Raw genomic sequence first — 19,673 nt, forward strand, 5'->3', positions numbered from 1 at the left:
AAATCCAAAATCTAGAAACTAACCAAACAATCATCACCTAGATCGATTAAAATTTTTATGATTTTTTTTCATCTGTATCTGTGACAAAAAAAACAGCGAGAAAGAAAAATCATATCATATATAGCAGTCCTCATACAAGATATAAAAGCATCAAAATGTATGATCTAACCTAAGTATTATTATAGCATCGCATACTGTTAGGCTGGCTATGCCTCTCTCTCTCTCTCTAAAGATGAAACAGATAAAATCAAATAAAACAAAAATAAAAAATTCAAGAATAAAAAGAAAAGGTTTTGATACGAGAGCAAACCAGAGGCGTAGATTCTCAAATCACCAAGAGCCTCTCGAATTCTCCCTCCATCCTCCTCGCCGGCGTTCAACCTCGACGTTACACCTTTCTACGTCCCACGTTTTGACGTTGATCCGAGATTCTTTTCGAGGATCGCTTTCTTATCAGAGACTTGGCCTTGGAACATATTTTTGAAGAATCTATATAGCTAGCTAGGGTTCTTAGGTCTGGTGAAGAATACGTGCAGTAAAAATTGTTCGTATATCTCTAGGAGTTGGATTTTGATATTCTGGTTGATGTACATTTTGGACGTGAGAGTTTTGGATTCCTTTTTTTGAAAAATATTTCAATTTTTTGACGGAAGCTTACTTCTTGGTAACTACCATGCATGCATGGGTTAGATAGGGACTCGTCTTCGTGCAATGAAATGAGATTCAACTGATGTTAAACGATTTGCTGGATAATGTTCCGAAAGGGAACTAGTTATTTTCCGTTCCAATGGCTGAGAGAGACGTCGAACAGGTAAACTATATTCTTAAAGAGTTTTTTTTACAAGAACTTGTCCCTTAATCTTTTGTTGTTGAATGATTGAACAAAGATTAGAATATGGACTACTTCTGTTCATATATGCTTAGGATGTGCTCTCTCTTTTCATCAACCTGTGTTCCTCTGTATAAGTCATTGGAAATTGATCCTTTTTGACCAAATCCAACAGGCCATTACGTCACTTAAGAAAGGTTCCTACTTGCTGAAATACGGTCGCAGGGGGAAGCCTAAGTTCTGTCCATTCCAGCTTACAAGTGTAAGATTTTCTTGGACGCCATAACATCTTCCGTTTATATTCTTCTTGTTTGCTATCTCTTAATTTAAACATGTGAATATATTATCCTAGGACGAGTCAACATTAGTATGGTACTCTGGCAAAGAAGAGAAGCAGATTAAGCTTAGTCAAGTCCTCAGAATTGTTCCTGGACAACGCACGGTCAGTTTTCTCATGAATGAAATATGCATGTTAACAAGTACATTTCCTTGAATAAAAAAAAGCTTCTGATATCTGTTTCTGTTACATTTCAACTTATTAAGATGGTTTCTTGGTTACCTCATCCTAGACTCAATGGCTAAAGTTTGTTTCAGGCTACATTTAAGAGATATCCACGGCCGGAGAAAGAGTATCAGTCCTTTTCCCTCATATGTCCTGATAGGTCCTTGGATTTGGTGAGTTCTTTTTAATGCAAGCTTACCATGAAATATCATTCGTTTGACCATGAACTTGAACGCTACATGTAAATAACATTCGTTTTGAATGCTACATGTAAATAACATCAAGGTCTAGGAGGAAAAAATCGTGAAACATCATATTTTATTTATCCATTATGATGTTGATGATGTTTTTGTTTAGATATGTAAAGACAAGGACGAAGCAGAAGTGTGGGTTGTTGGTTTGAAGGCACTGATCACTCGTGTAAAAATCTCCAAATGGAAAAACACTATTAAACCTGAGATCACTTCACCAGAATGTCCAACACCTCAAGCACGAAGAGTGTCTCCATTCGTATCAATCCTTGTGAGTAACGCCACTTTTTATGTTCTTTAAGAAAAATCTAAAACAACCAACTTATACTTTACATCATTGTTACCACAGGATCAAGTTACTCAGCCCTCTACCGAGACTTCTACACCAAACCGTTTAGGAAAAGTCTTTTCCGACATTGTCTCAATAACTGCACCAGCCAATAACAATCAGACAGAAGCCAATACTCTCAATCCCAACCTATACTGTCCTATTTCTCCTGGTAATGTGGAAAACCCGAATTCACGGTTCTCCACCGGGGGTGACCTGGCTAGACTCAGCCTATCTAGCGCTGTGAGTACATCTAGCCATGGTTCGTATCACGAAGAGTTTGATGCTTTAGGTGATGTTTTCCTCTGGGGTGAAGCTATAAGTGACGGTGTACTAAGTGGTACTGGAAAGACATTACATTCCACTACAGAGGATGCACTTTTACCTAAAACATTAGAGTCCACAATAGTTCTCGATGCTCAAAACATAGCATGTGGTAGGTGTCATGCTGTTTTAGTTACAAAACAAGGAGAGATCTTCAGCTGGGGAGAGGGAACAGGTGGGAAACTAGGACATGGCTTAGAAAAAGATACTCACCAACCAAAGTTCATTAGTAGTGTCAGAGGGATGAATTTCAAATCTTTAGCCTGTGGTGAATTTCATACATGTGCTGTTACTCAATCTGGCGATCTTTATACTTGGGGTGACGGCACTCGAAATGTCGATTTGCTTGGTCATGGGAGTGAATCCAGCTGCTGGATTCCCAAGAGGGTGACTGGTGTCTTACAAGGAATGCATGTGTCTTATGTGGCTTGTGGTCCTTGGCATACAGCAGTGGTTGCATCATCAGGACAGTTGTTTACATTTGGAGACGGATGTTTTGGTGCACTAGGTCATGGAGACAGAACAAGCTCTAGTGTTCCGCGCGTAGTTGAAAGCCTAAGTGAAGTAAGAGTAATGAAGGTTGCTTGTGGATTTTGGCATACAGCTGCAGTGGTGGAGGTTACAAATGAAGCATCTGATGCAGAGCTCTACTCTTCGTGTGGACAACTGTTCACATGGGGAGATGGTGAGAAAGGCCAGCTTGGTCATGGTGACAATTCGGCAAAGCTACTCCCTGAGTGTGTAACCTCATTGACAGATGAAAACATCTGCCAAGTTGCTTGTGGACATAGTCTCACTGTCTCTCTTACATCCAATGGACATGTCTATACAATGGGTAGCCCGGCTTACGGCCAGCTGGGCAACCCTACGGCCAAGGAGAAGGTCCCTTCACGGGTCGAAGGAGACATAGCAGAGACTTGTGTAGAGGAGATTGCGTGTGGTTCTCATCATGTGGCTGTGTTGACATCTAAATCAGAGGTTTACACTTGGGGAAAAGGATTAAATGGTCAGTTAGGACACGGAACCGTTGAGAACAAAAGAGAACCTGCTGTTGTTGGGTTTTTGAAAGAAAAACAAGTCAAGGCTATAACATGTGGTTCCAACTTCACTGCTGTGATTTGTCTTAACAAATGGGTACCTGGCTCTGAACATTCTCTCTGTGCTGGTTGCCGTAACCCTTTCAATTTTAGAAGAAAACGTCACAATTGTTACAACTGTGGTCTCATCTTTTGTAAAGTATGCAGCAGTAGAAAGTCTTTGAGAGCTGCTCTTGCGCCTGATATGAACAAACCATATAGAGTGTGTTATGGATGTTTCACCAAGCTGAAAAGGTCTAGAGAACTGTCTCCTCCTCCTCCTACTCCACGTACAAGAAACCTTTTGAATATGCGAAAATCGACCGATGTTTCAGAAAAAACTCCAAAACTCCTCTCACCACACTCCAGAATAGCCTCGGCTGACTCTTTAGTGCAATATGGCGAAGGAAGACACAGCAAAAGAGACGTGAAACCGGAAGCAAGTAACAGTAATGTCTTCGCCTTAGGCAGTGTACAGCCAGCTATGTCGCCGTTATTAAGAGGATCAATAGCTTGGCCTAGAATCTCCAAAAATATGATAGTTAAAGTTCCTGGTTCAAGAGTTAGCTCTCGCACAGCGTCTCCTGTTTCAGTGAAGTCAACTAGTCCACGCCCATCTCATGAAGTAACAACTGATGAATCTAAACACATAAAAGACAGTTTTGGTCAAGAAATTGTGGGTCTAAAGGAACATGTACTTCTTCTCTCTAACCCTCTTTTATTTTCAGCTGTATATCACATGCATGCATCTAATATTTAATATCTAATGAAAAATGAAGGTAGAACAACTGACTTCCAAAACACAACAACTTGAAGAAGAACTTGAAAAAACTAAAAGGCAGTTGAAAGTGGTCACTGCAATGGCAGCAGATGAAGCAGAGGAAAACAGATCCGCAAAAGAGGTTATTAGATCTCTAACCACTCAGGTACATTTATCTTACTTCTTATGTTTCTTATATCGATGTCGCATAATGTTAACAATGGTCTTGCAGTTGAAGGAAATGTCTGGAAGATTACCTCAAAAGGATGATACTAGCACTAACTTAAGACACACAGAAAAAGAGACAACATTAGAGAGTCAAACTCAGACTAGTTCCCAGACACATATAAGAAGTATGGTCCCTCATGATAGTCAATCAGAAAACAACTTAAGTAAGAGTTTTGTTAATGGACATAGAAGACATAATGAGAAGGCAGAGAGAGTTGTGCAAGACGAACCTGGAGTTTATTTGACACTGTTGTCTTTACCTGGTGGTGGTAATGAACTCAAGCGTGTCCGGTTCAGGTACATGAATGCTTCTTTTTCTTCTTAAGATGCTAATACAATCTCGCCTTTTTAAACCAACACGACAAGACATCATTTTACGTGGCTCGTCATCATGTTGACATGTAACGTCGATGTTTCTTGTGCAGCCGGAAACAGTTTACTGAAGAACAAGCAGAGAAGTGGTGGGGTGAAAATGGAGGTAAAGCTTGTGAGCGACACAACATTCTAGTTTCCTAGGATCTCATTTGTCTTCAATAGAGAAAGAAAGGGAGAGAGAGACAGACAAAGACAAAGAAAAGATAGCGACATGTAGAATAAATAGAGAAACATATGTTTTGAGGGTTAAAACCAACATGTTTTCTGCTATCAATAGAAAAAAGTTTGATGAACTGAGTATTGCGTGGTTCCCAAGGAATATGAGCATTTAAACGAGGAATATCTCTGTTGAATACGTGTAAGTAAAGAAACAGTTCTACAATAATCATAATCACCAAGAATGCATCAATCACAACAAGTCAACAACACTGAGGAAACCTGATGAGCTCTTATTAACTGACAATAGTCATAATCACCAATTATTCAAATGGGAAATTTGGTTTGGTTTTAGATTGTTTTTTGTCAAAATAAAAAGAAGATAATAGGTTTGTGTTCGATTGTATTTCTTTTTGTAAAGTATGTTATTAATTGTTTGTCAAAAAAAGAGTATGTTATTAATTTTTTGGATTGAAAAATCTTTACGGTAGAATAAGATCTTTTCGAGTTTTGAATTCGTGATTTATTTGTGCCAGATTTTTTTTTTAACTGGTTTGGTTTGGGTTTTGTTAAGATTTAAGTCAGATGAAATTTCAATTTGGTTTAATAAGGAGCTTACATATATAAACATTATACCAATTTGTCTATATAGACGTTTTCAACTCCAACATTGAAAGGATATCTACTTTTAGCAAAAAGAAAAGATTATAATTTTGTATCCATTTATTAATTAATTACTATATGATACTATCTTATTCTCAAATTAAGTGATGGTAGATCACAAAAGGCCAACTTTCGTTGTCTCGGTTGATACCTATTTTTGTCTCTTCAACTTTTGTTTTGGGAGAATGTTGTTTTGGGAGAATGAGTCTAGAAGGATAATGAATAAGATCATGCTGACTCAGAGGAGGTTACGTAACGTGGAAAGGCTAGTCAAAGTAGAGAGTACGGTAGTAGTGAGAGGTATCATTTGGATGATCATTGTAAACTCTAGTTTATAGTTTGGCCACTTTTAATTTTTTTAGTAATTTATAATTCATAGGCATAGACTCAATTTACTATGCGTTGTGATTAGCCATAGACTCAATTAAGGTTATTAATTAAGTAGAATACTGCCATCAATATAAACATTTACTTATCACAATTGTAAAGTAAGTTATTAACATAATCTTGGTTAAAGTTATTAATGTCATTTTCTGAGAAATACATTAAGCTTATTCATACATGAAACATGTGCCATTTATTTATAACAACATTCCAAACAATCATTTCAAATTACACATTTTGGCCAGTCTAAATAATTACAATCATCATGAGTCTCCACTCTTTAGGCTTGGCCCATGGCACAAGCAAAGTAAGCAATGGCTTAAGTCCCAACAAATTTATGAAGTTTTTTTAAGCTAAGAAAAAATAAATCTGAAAATATTTATATAGAAAAAGGACACATTTTTTTCTGATTTGAATAGGGCTATATTTTGGGTTGGGCTGTCCCTGTGAGTCTCCATTGTCGAAATCATATATATATCTTTAGACTCAACTTCTTCTCTGGTTTTTAGTTATTTATCCTTGTTTTGTATTTAAAAATTTTAATGTAAAAATAAATACAAATTATGAAAGGATTATTTTAGAATTTATGAAACCCAAGTGTGCCACGACAGAATTTGATTTATGTAAAATTTGTTCATGGGTTCACCACTGATGGTGGATCATATAAAGGCTTTGGCATCACCACATATGAGTGCGTTTCATAGCAGAGGACACTTTGCCGAATCAAATCCTCTAACGTAAAAAACTAACACGTTTGGCTAGGAAGCATCAACAGTGAGTTGTTTTTTCACTGGAGCAAGTAAGAAAATTAAGGCCCGGACAAAATATCAAAGAACCCAATGGGCCGTTATCTAGCTAAAACTTAGGGCTTTTCTGTTATCTCACCTATATAAAGAACATTACGCGACTCATTTTTTAACTCTAGGGTTCCCGAAGCCGTCACCAACGAACACCAACGCGATGGGGCGAAGTAAGTCTCCTCTTCAAATCTCATTTCTAATTTCCTGAATCCTTAAATCGAATCGTGCTTCTGCTAATCGTGCCATTGATTGTAATGTACGATTCTTGTAGGACCTGCGAGATGTTACCGTCAGATCAAGGGGAAGCCATACCCGAAATCACGATACTGCCGTGGTGTCCCCGACCCTAAGATCCGTATCTACGACGTCGGGATGAAGAAGAAAGGAGTCGACGAGTTCCCATTCTGCGTCCACCTCGTCTCATGGGAGAAAGAAAACGTCTCCAGCGAAGCTCTCGAGGCCGCGCGTATCGCTTGCAACAAGTACATGGTCAAATCAGCTGGAAAAGATGCTTTTCATTTGAGGATTAGGGTTCATCCTTTCCATGTTTTGAGGATCAACAAGATGCTTTCGTGCGCTGGGGCCGATAGGCTTCAGACTGGTATGAGAGGTGCTTTTGGTAAGGCTCTGGGGACTTGTGCTAGGGTGGCGATTGGGCAGGTGCTTTTGTCTGTGAGGTGTAAGGATAACCATGGGGCTCATGCTCAGGAGGCGCTTAGGAGGGCTAAGTTTAAGTTCCCTGGTCGTCAAAAGATCATTGTTAGCAGGAAATGGTATGGGTTTTTGTTGTCGTTTTCTCTTCTGTTTGTTATCGTTTTACTGAAACGTTGGATGATGTTTCAGGGGATTCACCAAGTTCAACCGTGCTGATTACACTAGGCTGAGACAGTCCAAGAGGATTGTTCCTGATGGTGTCAATGCTAAGGTACTGTTCTTGTATCTGTCTTTAGAATGTTCGTGGAAGGCATTGCTTGTGTAGTATCTGTTGGAGTATGTTGATTGGAAATTGGAAAACCAAAATTTGAAATAGTATTGTGGTAATTGTGATGGGTATTGCCTGTGTTATAATTTGTCTAGTTTTATGCACCATTTGAGCTACAGCTTTTCTTGTTTATTGATTTTGATTTATGTTTTGTCTTTGTGTTGCAGTTCTTATCGAACCATGGTCGTTTGTCTAACCGTCAACCTGGAAGTGCGTTCATATCAGCCACCAGCGATTAAGAGTGAAGATGATGATTTGTGGTTGTAGTACCGATAATTCTCTAGTTTCCGAAGTTATTCGTTTTGTTTTTGTTGTAACAGTTAAAAACAAATCCTCGTTTCCTTTTTTTCTGGACAATCGTTTTAAGGCCTGTTTCTATGTTCGTTGTTCAATCAAGTTCTGGTTTTACTTCTCACTTGCGTCCTCGTGATTTATCTGGAATCGAGCTCCTTGGTTGGATATTATGCCCGTTAGTATTGCTTGCGGCTATTATTATTTTTAAAGTATTTATTAGGCCTGGACAAAATAGTCGGAACCGAAGAACCGAACCGGAACTATACCGAAATACCCGAAACTGGATCCGGACCAATGCCCTCAAATATCCGAATGTGCTTATATTTTTATATCCGAAAAAATTTAACCGGAACCGAACGGGTACCTGAATATATAAAAAATATTAATTATATATACATATAACATCACTAAATAAATATTTTTAATTTAAAATTCTATTAAAAGTATTTGAAAATAGTTAAAGATAACTAAATTATTATAAAGTATTCAATCTACCCGAAATTATCCGGATAGTTTTATCCGAAATATCCAAAGTAATTCAAAATGTCCAAATTTCTTATCTAAATCATCCTAATTATTTGATATTTATCCTAAATAACCGATATTTTATCCAAATTATCCGAATTACCCGAACTATCTGAACTCGAACCGGATCCAAATAAGAATCGAACTTTTTCCGGATATTTTCCGGTTCCTACATTTACTATCCGAACCGAACCAAACTCAATACTATCCGAACCGAACCGTAAATAGGTCAAGTACTAAATGGATCCTCTAGCCCTTATCCAAACTACCCGAAACCCGAAATACCCGAACCGAACTGAACCGATACCCGAAATGCTCACGCCTAGTATTTATACAGAAAGAGTGGGTTAATTATAAGAACTGTAAACGCATTAGCCTTGTGCAATGTGCATGAACACTTTTACAAGTAAAACTGAGATTATCAGTTTTGATATAAGATTATGTTAGGTGGCTAGAGATATAAGAAAATGGTGCTTCTTTAACATAGATAACATCAGCTTCTTCTTTTAGAACAAATCACTGCTGATTGAATATCATTTTCAGTTGATGATTCCTAACTTAATCTGTAGCTCTGTATTGTTGGGGAAAAGATAATTGTGTTGTGTTGTATCATGTATGTTATTAAGACTGCCTTTTTACAAAACCCCACAACCCCAGATTTATGATCTATAGTTACTTTATTAGAGAGAGGAAACATGTTTTAATGATCATTGTTTTGTATGAACAATGTTACTTTCTAAAGCTTTACAAGCCCCTATTAATTTCCTTGTGGCAGGTGAAGTATTTGGTGGAAACAGAGGATTTAGACGTATCCCACCAGAGAAGGGTATTTTCCCTTTGGATCACTTCCACGAATGTGATTCAGTATTACTTCAATAACTCTAGGTATACATGCTTGTGATCTTTCAGTTATTCACTTGGTATTATTCTTGGCTGGCATCATTGTTATTTTCAGGAGAAGAAACTATATCTCGGCTGTATTAAAGTTTCAGCTCACAAATCTGAGCAATGTAGACATCTCTCAAAGAAATATCTCCAGTGTCGAATGGCCAAGTGAGTCCTTTCACTCAGGGCCGGCTCAACATTCTTAGGGGCCCTAGGGCAAAAAAAAAAAATTTACCCTCTAAAATTTATATACTTATAATGTTTAAAATATATATAAAATTTAATATGTAATATTTTGTATATATTTGTAATGAAAATAAAACTATATACATATCAAATAATTTTGGACCTTTTTTATTTTGATTTATTATATTTATAATTTTTTTTATATATAAAAATATAAATTTATAAAAAATTTGGGCCCCTTAATTATTATTATACAGGAGGACACGAGCTTGGGCCCGGGGCGGTCGCACCGCTTGTCCTCCCCACTGAGCCGGCGCTGCTTTCACTATTCGGTGACAATCATAATTATCTCTAGTGCTCGTTTGCTTGGGATTAAGGGTTGGTCTTATAAAAAAAACGTTTATCCAGCTAGGATTAGGAATGTTAATTAGGGCTTTAGTTAAATGGACATAAACGGGCCTGGTGTAATATTTTTGTCCGTTAAAAGCCCGATTATTTAACAATCCTAAACGGGCTTAGTTGGGTTGTTATGTTAGAAAGTTTGTTGTTTCTATAAAACCAAACTATTCTCAAACTATATATGTTTCAGCTTTTATTAGTTCTCGTAGTTACAGATAATGTGAATAGTTGGCATGTTCCGTTTGTCATTTTATAATTGCATCTAGAGCATCTAGATGCTTCATCCAAATGTTGTATGTATACACTGTATTTGGATTTGTTAAGTTTTTTCTTCTGTTATGCATCAAGATGTTATATTTAAATATTAGAACTTTATTTATTTGATTTGAGTAACCGAATATGCGTCTGCACTGTACAACTCTTTGGGCAAAAGAATGTGTTAGTCTTTGGACTTTATACTTTATAGTCTATTTAGATTGCTATCTCATCTCCTCGCGAAGACGCGAGAAACGTAAAAACACAACCGCTCCAAACATGTCTTTACCACTCATTTACAGTTTTACGAACCCTTTTTTTTAACACAACTTAATTTCATTCGATCTCAACTCTTTCGGTTATAATAAAAAGAGGAAAGACCATCTTCTTTGATTCAAAATATAAAACTACAAAAACACAAGCAGATAGACAAGATAATACTTCATGAGAAGATGACAGCAAATTCAATACGAAGCTCGAATGCGTCGATAAAGCTTTTACGACAAAGTCGAATAGCTGAAAGATATTCACATAAAGAGGTAATGTTAACACCCAATCCGCACCTCGTAGTATCATCGAAACGAAATCCGTTGCATCTTCAGACCCCAAACAAACCACTACACAAAATAGCAAAACTGTTATAAATATGGATGGCCACTTCCATTTAACGTTTGGAAAGAAAACACTCCTTAACAAGGAGGTAGTGGATAAAGCGGTTCGCTTCTCTAACAAGAAGGATGCTAGTGGTGATGAAGACGATCCCGGTAGACCAACTAGTAATGGAATAGAACGTAAGCTCTTCGCACAAGAGAGATGCATTGTTATATGTAAACCCGTTTCGGTACCGAATCCGATAAACTCATAGATAAACTTTAGGCAATTAATTAAGGAGACTAAATACTCCCACACCGTTGTGGGCTGTGAAAGCAAAGGTCTGGGCCACTGATAATTAAAAACCATTGGACTACCCAAGCCCAATTTCAGTAAATGTAAGTCCATCCCGAACAATTTTGAAACGTAACCTCGTCTGGAAGATGAAAGCATGGCGGATGAAGTGCGGCGATGGGTGAGCGGCCATGATAGGTTCGGTGAGGGGTGGGTTGTTGGCTCAGGCCTTCGACCAACAGATGGCGGGATGAGATGCTATAGAGGAAGATAGCTTAAGTTTTTCTTAACCCGATGAGGACATAGCTTCGACGAGAGAACGAAGAGGTCATGTGGCTGAGATGACGGCAGATCTGGCTGGTGAGGCGCAACTCTCAGTGAATGAACGGGATCGACCCCAACAAGGGGTGAGAATTTGTCGAGAAGAAGGTAAGCATGGTCGCAAACCAAGTTTGGTGAAGTACGGCGACTGTAACCGGCGAGAGATTCGACGGCTTGGGGAACCTCCTGAAAATGTCAGATCCGGTGGAACCAGATCTGTAGTGAGACTAACAAAAGCTTCGACTCACACAAAATAACTTTCTCCAAAGAGGAATGTTGGCGTGAGTAGAGATCTTGACAGAAACGGAGCACCAGCTCGGAGAACTGGCGTAGACGGTGGAAACAAAACAGAGACAAGGAAGACGAAGAGAGCCAGAGCGGAGGGCCCGACGCCGGCGGCCAGAGGCCTCACCAGCATCAAGAGGCGGCTGATGCAAGGGAGTCTCGATAGTCGGGCCTGAGAGCTTTTAGGGCGAACTATATTTGTTTTACGTACTCTTTATTTTTGTAAAGAATCATGGATTAACCAAAAAGTCTATATGTCTAAATATTCGGTGGGAAAAAACACGCAATACATCTTTGATTTATATTTAGAGTATCTCCAACTTAACTGCACAATTTACTGCAAAATAAGGTAAAAATACAGTTATGAACAAAAAAAAACACATTACTCCATTTATAGAGCAATGATTTTTTGTTTGTTCATGATAACATTTTCCACTTCATTTTACAGGAAATTATACAGTTGGGTTGAAGATATCCTTAAAACCTGCGTCAATTCATTAATACATATTTCATATATAGCATCAAGTCATAAACGCCACCTTGAAAGTCCAATTGATCTTTTCCTCCGTTGATTTTAAAATTGTCGTCTTTGTCCAAATTAATAGATAAGCAATGACTTTATACGTTTTTTTTGAAGAGAACAATTTGATGTTCGTGGTGGCTTGTTGCAGAATGATAGCAAGTAAATAGATGGACAAGTCTCTTTGGATTGTTTTGTATTAGATGGTGCTAGTTAAAGCTTAAATCAACGGCAAGCAAGTTTTAAAATAAAACATTTCTCTTTTATTATTCAGTTTTTTTTCTTTTACTTTAAAGAAAATACAAACATTTGTGGGAGAGCTCGTGTCATTAAAAGCAAGATATGGTAGTACAAATTTTATATTATATAGAAATATAAATTATTTGCAGCATCGTTTTAGGTAATTTTATTGTATAAAAATTTACGCTTTAATAATTTAGAATAATGTAGAGTTTTAGTCAAATTATAATACATTTAGTTAGCAAGTACATCTTCTTATAAACTCTTTTTCCAGTTCTATAGTTGACTAGTTGTTACAGACATTTTTAATAACATGTACTATTTGATGTTAAAACGTACCATCTATCATTTTGAACGTTAAGAATCAAAATTGTAACAGAGAAACAGAATTATATCTAATTGTTATTTTTCAGAAATTTTATATTGTCATTTCTGGCCTCAACTATTCATATGCTTTTTTACTTCTATTTTTTCCAAACTTTATTTTCGTCGGCAATTTCCAAACTTAATATATCGTTTCACTAATTGAATATAATTATATTTTGAAGAAAAAGAAACAGAAGTAGAATCATTGAGGAGGATGACGGACATGATGTATTTCTTCTGTTGTTTTGTTTTAAATTAAAGATCTCATAACTCCAAACAAAAACGAAAGAAAATAAATTATTAGTGTTGCAATAATGTTCGAAATTATAAGTGTTGCAATAATGTTTTGAAGTTCAATTGTTCAAGTATCTAACCAAGCTAGCATAATCCTTCTGTCAATTGTTCAGATGAATTAGCTAACTATGCGTTTTCTTTACCTTTTGGTTTTCATTTATTTGAGGTTGTTCCAGAAAATGTTGTTTCTGTTTTGTTGGAGGATTGCCATGGGGTGTCCAGACCTCGGCAAATTTGCTTGTAATTTGGTTTCTAGTTTTTGAATAAAAAGTAGGAGACTCATGTCTCCTGCCTCCTACCAAAAAAAAAAAAAAAGCTAGCATAATCCTTCTGTCTCAAATAATTCTTGTCACGATTGGCATTGTCCTAATACCCACTTGATTTTCTTTTGTTTAAAACGCAACCCTTAGCCAATGAAATGAAGATAAATATATTTATATAATGCTAATGACAAGTATATACGCAAACGATGTATGTTCTATATATCTTAGTAACTATAATTCTAGTCGGAGTTCATATGATTGAAGCTAGGATATTTTGGTTATGCATCATAGGTTTCCACGTTTAAGTATATCGCGAAGACCACTCCACCAAAATTGTGGTCCATCTGTACAAATTTACCAATCTTCTCTATTAAAAGAAAAAAGTATCATTTTTATCTACCATAAAAAAGTTATACTAGTTTTATTAGATCCATTTTATTAATTACATTTATTTAATTATTTACATTAATCTATTAAATATATAAAGATATTAATAATAAATCAATTTTAACTGTAAATTTAAATTTTATTTTTAGTTATAACAAAATATTGAGAAAAATCTAACAAAATCTTTCTAAAAATTTAAAATATTTTATTTAAATTAATACTATTGATTAATTTCGTAATTAATAATATATACTATTGTACATTACTTTAAATAGTATTTTATTATAAAACAAAATAAAATAAAAGTGTATGCTATTTTTCAAATTTTATAATTATATTCTATATCTTCTTTATTAAAACAAAATACTATAAAAATCATACTAGGTTATTTCATCAATTACATCTATTTGATTATTTAAGTTAATCTATTTAATATATAACATTTCTAAAAACTCTTATAAATTATATAGATATTAATAAATAAATTTTAACTGTAAATTTAAATTTTATTTTTACTTATAACAAAATATGATGGAAAAAATCTAACAAAATCTTAATAATATTTTTTAATATTTTTAAATTAATGCAGCGATTGATTTCATAATTAATAATATAATATTATTATAACCTATTTACTTATAAAATCCCACAATATACTAAAATGAATAACATAGAAAATATAAATTTTGCTAAGAAAATATCAGTTCTATAGTATAACTAAATAAATTTTAAAATGTATCGTATTCAATATGTAAAAAATTAGAAAAAAATGAAGAAAATTCTCAATTTGTTTATTTCATACTATGAATTTATTTGATCAAACTCGAAAATATATTAATATATAATAAAAATTAAGAATAAAGTAAAATGTATAAAATAAATTATTATACATTAATAATATCGAATAAGAAATATAATCAATAACATTATAGATTTACACAGTATATAACATTAAAATGTAAATTATATATTTGAAAGTTTTGCGATAGTATATGTTATATATTTATAAAATAAAAATCTACTCGCACATATAATAAATCTAGTCTATATAATTATAGAACGATAGTTTATACTTATGAATATATTGTAATTTTCTAATTCGGTTAAATTTATTTATAGAGACTATGGTTGTGAATTGTATATAATGTTTGAAAACAAACTCCGAGGTTTCAGAACTATTGGAGTAGCTTGGAATTGTCAATTTGAGAATTTATTTATTTCGATTAATTTGGGATATCTTATATTTAAAAGAGTTCAGACAAATTTCGAGAAAAGATACTGTCTATAGATAAATCTGTCTGTTCAAATATATATATATGAGATATATAGACCATGACTCATATCTATGTGACCACGAAATCAGTTCTGGTGGTGTATTTTTAACTCTGGGTTATTTATTTCCAAAAATTTAATTACCACTATACTGTCACTTTGTAGTTAAATCAATTCAAAATTTCAGATATTTGGTGCTGTCATAATTAAACTATATCAATGCATGTTTTTATACTAATTATATATAATAAAATACTGCTAACATATCTCATCTCTTTTTCTCAAAAAAACTTGCATGCTTTTATACTTTATAAGTTTATATAATAAGATACTGCTAACATATGTTACATATCTCATCTACTTTTCAAAAAAAAAATATACAATCTCATCACTTTATAAATAAATATATAATAAGTCTCATAGAAATTACAAAAAAATAGATAAGTCACATAGAAAATGCCAAGATTATGTTTTCCTGTTATGCTGTATAGAAAAGAATAGTAAAACCATTTTACCCACATGCAAACAAACAATACTATTTGAAATGAATGTGGAGCGTAAGAATTAATAAACCATGTATTATTTGATGTCCACCAGAAATTGATGTCTACCGTTAGGTAATTTAAACGCAAGGATTTTATCAAACATTCTGACTATCTACGAATTTTTGTCGATGCCTTCGATTTCTTTTTTTGAATATAGACTATATATTTAGGAGATTTCCAAAACCATGATTTCAACCATTTTATAAATTATATGATATATTTAGAAAAATCAAAATGATAAAAAAATTAAGAGTAGAAATGGAAACTCTCTAAATTTTTTGGGTGTAGCAATAATAGAAGACTAGATTTTGATCCGCGCTTTTAAAGCGCGGCTTTATTATTATTTTTTTCAATTGCCAAATATTTAGTAAATGTCATATTTTTATATATTTTTGTTTTATTTTATAAAAGACTTAAATTTTTTATCTTTATTTATCGTATTTTATTTTAAATGACTATTTATGTTTTAAAAATTAAACTTTATTTTTTAATAAATTAAGTTGGTATAACTCTGATAAATTAATTTTATTATGTGGTTAATATTTTAATAAAAAAAAATTATATACTTTTAATAAAAGAGTTATACTTTTCAATGCAAAATTTAATTTTTTTTATGAATGCATAAATTATATTTAGAAAAGAAAAAAATAATAATTAAGAATAGTTGAAAAAAAATATTTAAACTTGGACTCAATGGCCCAAAGGAAAAAAAATGTGAGAATTGAATCTGATTTTTTAGTCAGACCAAATGGCCCAAGAGAGATCTGATAAGAGAGATCTGATATGGGCTGGATCCGAAAAAATGATCCAATATAAATGTGTGATTAATATTACTTTATTTCCCTTAATGAAACATGCAATGTTAATAAAGAAAAGAGTATGCTAAGGTAAAAAAGACAATAAAATTCTGTTTTAATAGTATAGATACAATATGAAGTGAGGCATAAATTATTGAATTCACAAACCCATAGAGTAATGCTCATACTCAGTTGAACCAACCTGTAGGAGTTGGTATTATATTTAACAGGTCATGGTTTTGTAGAAAGGTGGACTCTTAAGATTATATGTCAAGAGGGGTATAAATATGCAAGGAAGTCGGTCACTATTTCATGCGGAAAGTGAAGCATTGATATGGATCACAGAGTGTATAAAGCCTTGTAGATAATGGTAGTGATATTTGCAATTGACTTTTCTCAATTAATTAAATTGGTGTATATATTCCATAGAACTGGCCGGTTTTTACTATCCACATAAAAAAATTCAGTGATATAATTAATTTTTTTATTTATTCTAAAACTCAATATATACCGAGAACAAAGAATACTACAACTGATAAGCATGTACACGATATTCAAAATCAACATTCAGTTATGTTATATGTTAATTTTGCAGTACGTACCGATCTGGTTATCTGACTCAGAATTTATTTGAGTTTAAAGTAATTTTTTGTTGTAAAAAGAACAACAGTATTGAGTGGAACTGGAATCCACATAAAGCATATTTGTTTTCTTTATTAAATACAGTTATATACTAAACAGAAAATTCGCTGATACGAGAGCTTTTAGTTTACCGAATACATATATTTTTGAACTTTTGCTGAACACGTAACCTTTACTATTTAATTATCCATTTTAACAAAAAAATTTTTTTGATAAATGCTATCGGCTGATCCGGTCGGTCCCGGGAAGAACGCACTTAGTGTTATAGAGTGAACTAGTCCGAAATCGTACCTTACTCCTAACTATTTTAACAATTATTCTAATGTATATGTACGAAATTTGTTACTGTATGTTACTCTACATAGATTGCGAAAATTGAAGGGATGATGGATATTAAATAATGTATAATAGCAAAATACAATGAATAGTCTACTCCTACGCGACAAGTACACTCATTATTGAGCTGCTAACCAGATTGGTTTAGTTTAGTAATACAACAATTGGAAATAGTTAGATTGATTATTGATCTAGTTGGTTCAGGCTGTACCTGTACGATTGAACATTGTTTATAGATTTTTAGTGTATAATGTACGATGGATGACAATGAGTGGTGTACAAATAGGAATATCACATAAAATAGTAACAATTTATAGTCAGTTTTAACAAAAAGATTTTTTATAGTGAACAGTATATGAGAAATGAAGGGTGTGAGTAATGAACCCTACACTACAAAAAAAGATGTGAATTGTATCACTTAAATTGTATCACAAATTTAATGATACAATTTTCAATCATTTATTTGTAAATGACACAAAATATAGATAATTTAGCATCAGTTGTAACAATTGATGTCATTATTAACTAATTTAACATCACTTTGACTAATTGATATATTTTTTCTTAATTCGTGTCACTTTAATAAAACCGATGCTATGGTATTAAGTTATATCATTGATGTAAGTTTATTCAGGATTAAAATCATTTACGCAAATAGTGAACAAACTATGCAGGTTTTTTCACAAATATTTTGATACGGTTAATAATAAGTGACAAATGTCTTTCTCGAACACTAAAAATATATAAATACATAGGTATATGTGGAAAGGTAATACAACATCGGAACAATTGTAATGCAATTTTAATAGTAGCAAAAATATATAAATATATAGGTATATATAGAAATTTTTGTTAATATAAACAGCAGTGTGGACGGTACAGTGCTAAAAAAAAAGTTAGAGCAACCTTATTTGCATAATATTCTATATTAAATAAAAAAAAGTAATATGGAATATAATATTACTTGATTGTATAATAAGAATTAAGAGGATTAGTGAATATATATATATATCTATATATGGCCACTATACGTAATGACATTAGCTGAAAACAAAATGTAATAATATATATATGTTATTAAGAGAAAAATATCACTGCTTAAGTAAGTTTGTAAACGTACTTATTCACAAATAGTTCAATAATAACCGGGCTTCGTGATCTGGTGGTAAAAGAACCTCGGCTAAGGTGTCTGTCATCACAAGTTCGAGCCCTGGCTACAGCGGATTTAACATGGTTTCTGTTTGGTCTCCAAGATCTTCCTTGCCAGTTCCGGTTGGACGCGGTGAGATAGTCGGACTAAGTGAGAGGTCCGGATACCTCGATTATCAAAAAAAAAAAAAAAAGTTCAACAATTAACTCAATATATGTCAACTACCCGATAAACATGATACATAAATGAATAACTGATAGACAATCGATCTGCTAAACGAGATAACTATTAAATTGTCAATGTCAGGAACTGGTGGAACATAGCGTCAGTGGAACATCGCGTAAGCGGACTGTGGACCGACAACTTCACCGCGTAAATAGAGCAAGCATGCATTAGTTTAAAAAAAGTTTTCAAAGTAATGAAACTAATTGCTATCAATTTTTGATATATAACAATCAATAATTAACGTACGTTATATTAGGAACTATCAATTATTTTTGTTCAACATAGAGCTATCAATTAAATTAATAAATTTAGAACATTTTTTTAATTTTCAGTAGAATCAGTAAGGTAACCTGGGCATGTCTGCTCATCAAGTTAATTAGCCGTCATAAATTTCTCCAAAATATATGTCAAGTTAGATTCAAAGTCTTACAATTCTGTACACTTATTGACATAAGCAAATTAAAAATTTATTAATCGATTACCATGTGGTATAACTTCTTACAATAAATGTTTATTGTATATATTTTCTTGTAGAATAAACATTTAAAGGTGTGGCCGGTGACAAAGAAATGCGAAAGAAGATTCAATTTCTTATGGTTCTTATATAATTACATCATTCATAAGGAATTTTTTTTTTTTATATTCCTTCTCGCTCTTTTTTTTGTAGAGAATAATATAAAAAAATTGTTCGTCACTTTTTTTGGGAAAGAACACTCATTCAAGCTCATTCCCATTATTTTATTCTTCTTTATTTCTTTTTTATTTGTTCGTAGTGTTCCTCAAATGGTCACCAATCAGAACTTTTTGATTTGTGAAAAAGGTAAAATTATTAGAAAAATTGGGCTGTATGACAAGGAAAAAAAAACATAATTGGATAAATAGCCAAATACTCTATCTTTTCTATACATACATTTTCTTTTATGTAATCTTGCTGTTTTGCCCC

At 33.5% G+C, this 19,673-nt stretch overlaps 2 protein-coding genes across 3 annotated transcripts; both read left to right on the forward strand.

Moving 5' to 3' along the window:
- Window positions 1-206: 206 nt before the first annotated feature.
- On the forward strand, window positions 207-6,214 carry LOC106394939 (PH, RCC1 and FYVE domains-containing protein 1-like). Of its 2 annotated transcripts, XM_013835484.3 has the most exons (9): window positions 277-811; window positions 1,005-1,091; window positions 1,182-1,271; window positions 1,424-1,504; window positions 1,689-1,853; window positions 1,932-4,004; window positions 4,090-4,236; window positions 4,303-4,595; window positions 4,724-6,211. In XM_013835484.3, exons 1-9 carry the CDS (start codon window positions 788-790, stop codon window positions 4,812-4,814), a joined length of 3,051 nt encoding a protein of 1,016 aa, XP_013690938.2. In that variant the 5' UTR covers window positions 277-787; the 3' UTR covers window positions 4,815-6,211. The 2 variants fall into 2 exon arrangements, with proteins under 2 accessions (XP_048615705.1, XP_013690938.2); XM_048759748.1 differs by having other exon boundaries at window positions 207-811; window positions 4,090-4,595; window positions 4,724-6,214.
- A 499-nt stretch (window positions 6,215-6,713) lies between these two features.
- LOC106394929 (60S ribosomal protein L10-3-like) lies at window positions 6,714-8,073 on the forward strand. Its single transcript, XM_013835472.3, has 4 exons — window positions 6,714-6,846; window positions 6,948-7,449; window positions 7,520-7,601; window positions 7,826-8,073. Exons 1-4 carry the CDS (start codon window positions 6,837-6,839, stop codon window positions 7,895-7,897), a joined length of 666 nt encoding a protein of 221 aa, XP_013690926.1. The 5' UTR covers window positions 6,714-6,836; the 3' UTR covers window positions 7,898-8,073.
- Window positions 8,074-19,673: the final 11,600 nt, after the last annotated feature.

This window comes from Brassica napus, chromosome A2 (genome assembly GCF_020379485.1).
Source record: "Brassica napus cultivar Da-Ae chromosome A2, Da-Ae, whole genome shotgun sequence".
In the NCBI taxonomy this organism is placed as follows: domain Eukaryota; kingdom Viridiplantae; phylum Streptophyta; class Magnoliopsida; order Brassicales; family Brassicaceae; genus Brassica; species Brassica napus.

What these genes read in the sequence shown, in the direction of transcription:
- LOC106394939 (XM_048759748.1), top strand. Translation starts at nt 788, where the DNA reads ATGGCTGAGAGAGACGTCGAACAG. An exon ending in CTGATAGGTCCTTGGATTTG is followed by an intron (nt 1,505 to 1,688) that starts GTGAGTTCTTTT and finishes GTTTTTGTTTAG; the next exon opens with ATATGTAAAGACAAGGACGA. An exon ending in CTCCATTCGTATCAATCCTT is followed by an intron (nt 1,854 to 1,931) that starts GTGAGTAACGCC and finishes TTGTTACCACAG; the next exon opens with GATCAAGTTACTCAGCCCTC.
- LOC106394929 (XM_013835472.3), top strand. An exon ending in ATCATTGTTAGCAGGAAATG is followed by an intron (nt 7,450 to 7,519) that starts GTATGGGTTTTT and finishes ATGATGTTTCAG; the next exon opens with GGGATTCACCAAGTTCAACC. An exon ending in CTGATGGTGTCAATGCTAAG is followed by an intron (nt 7,602 to 7,825) that starts GTACTGTTCTTG and finishes TTTGTGTTGCAG; the next exon opens with TTCTTATCGAACCATGGTCG.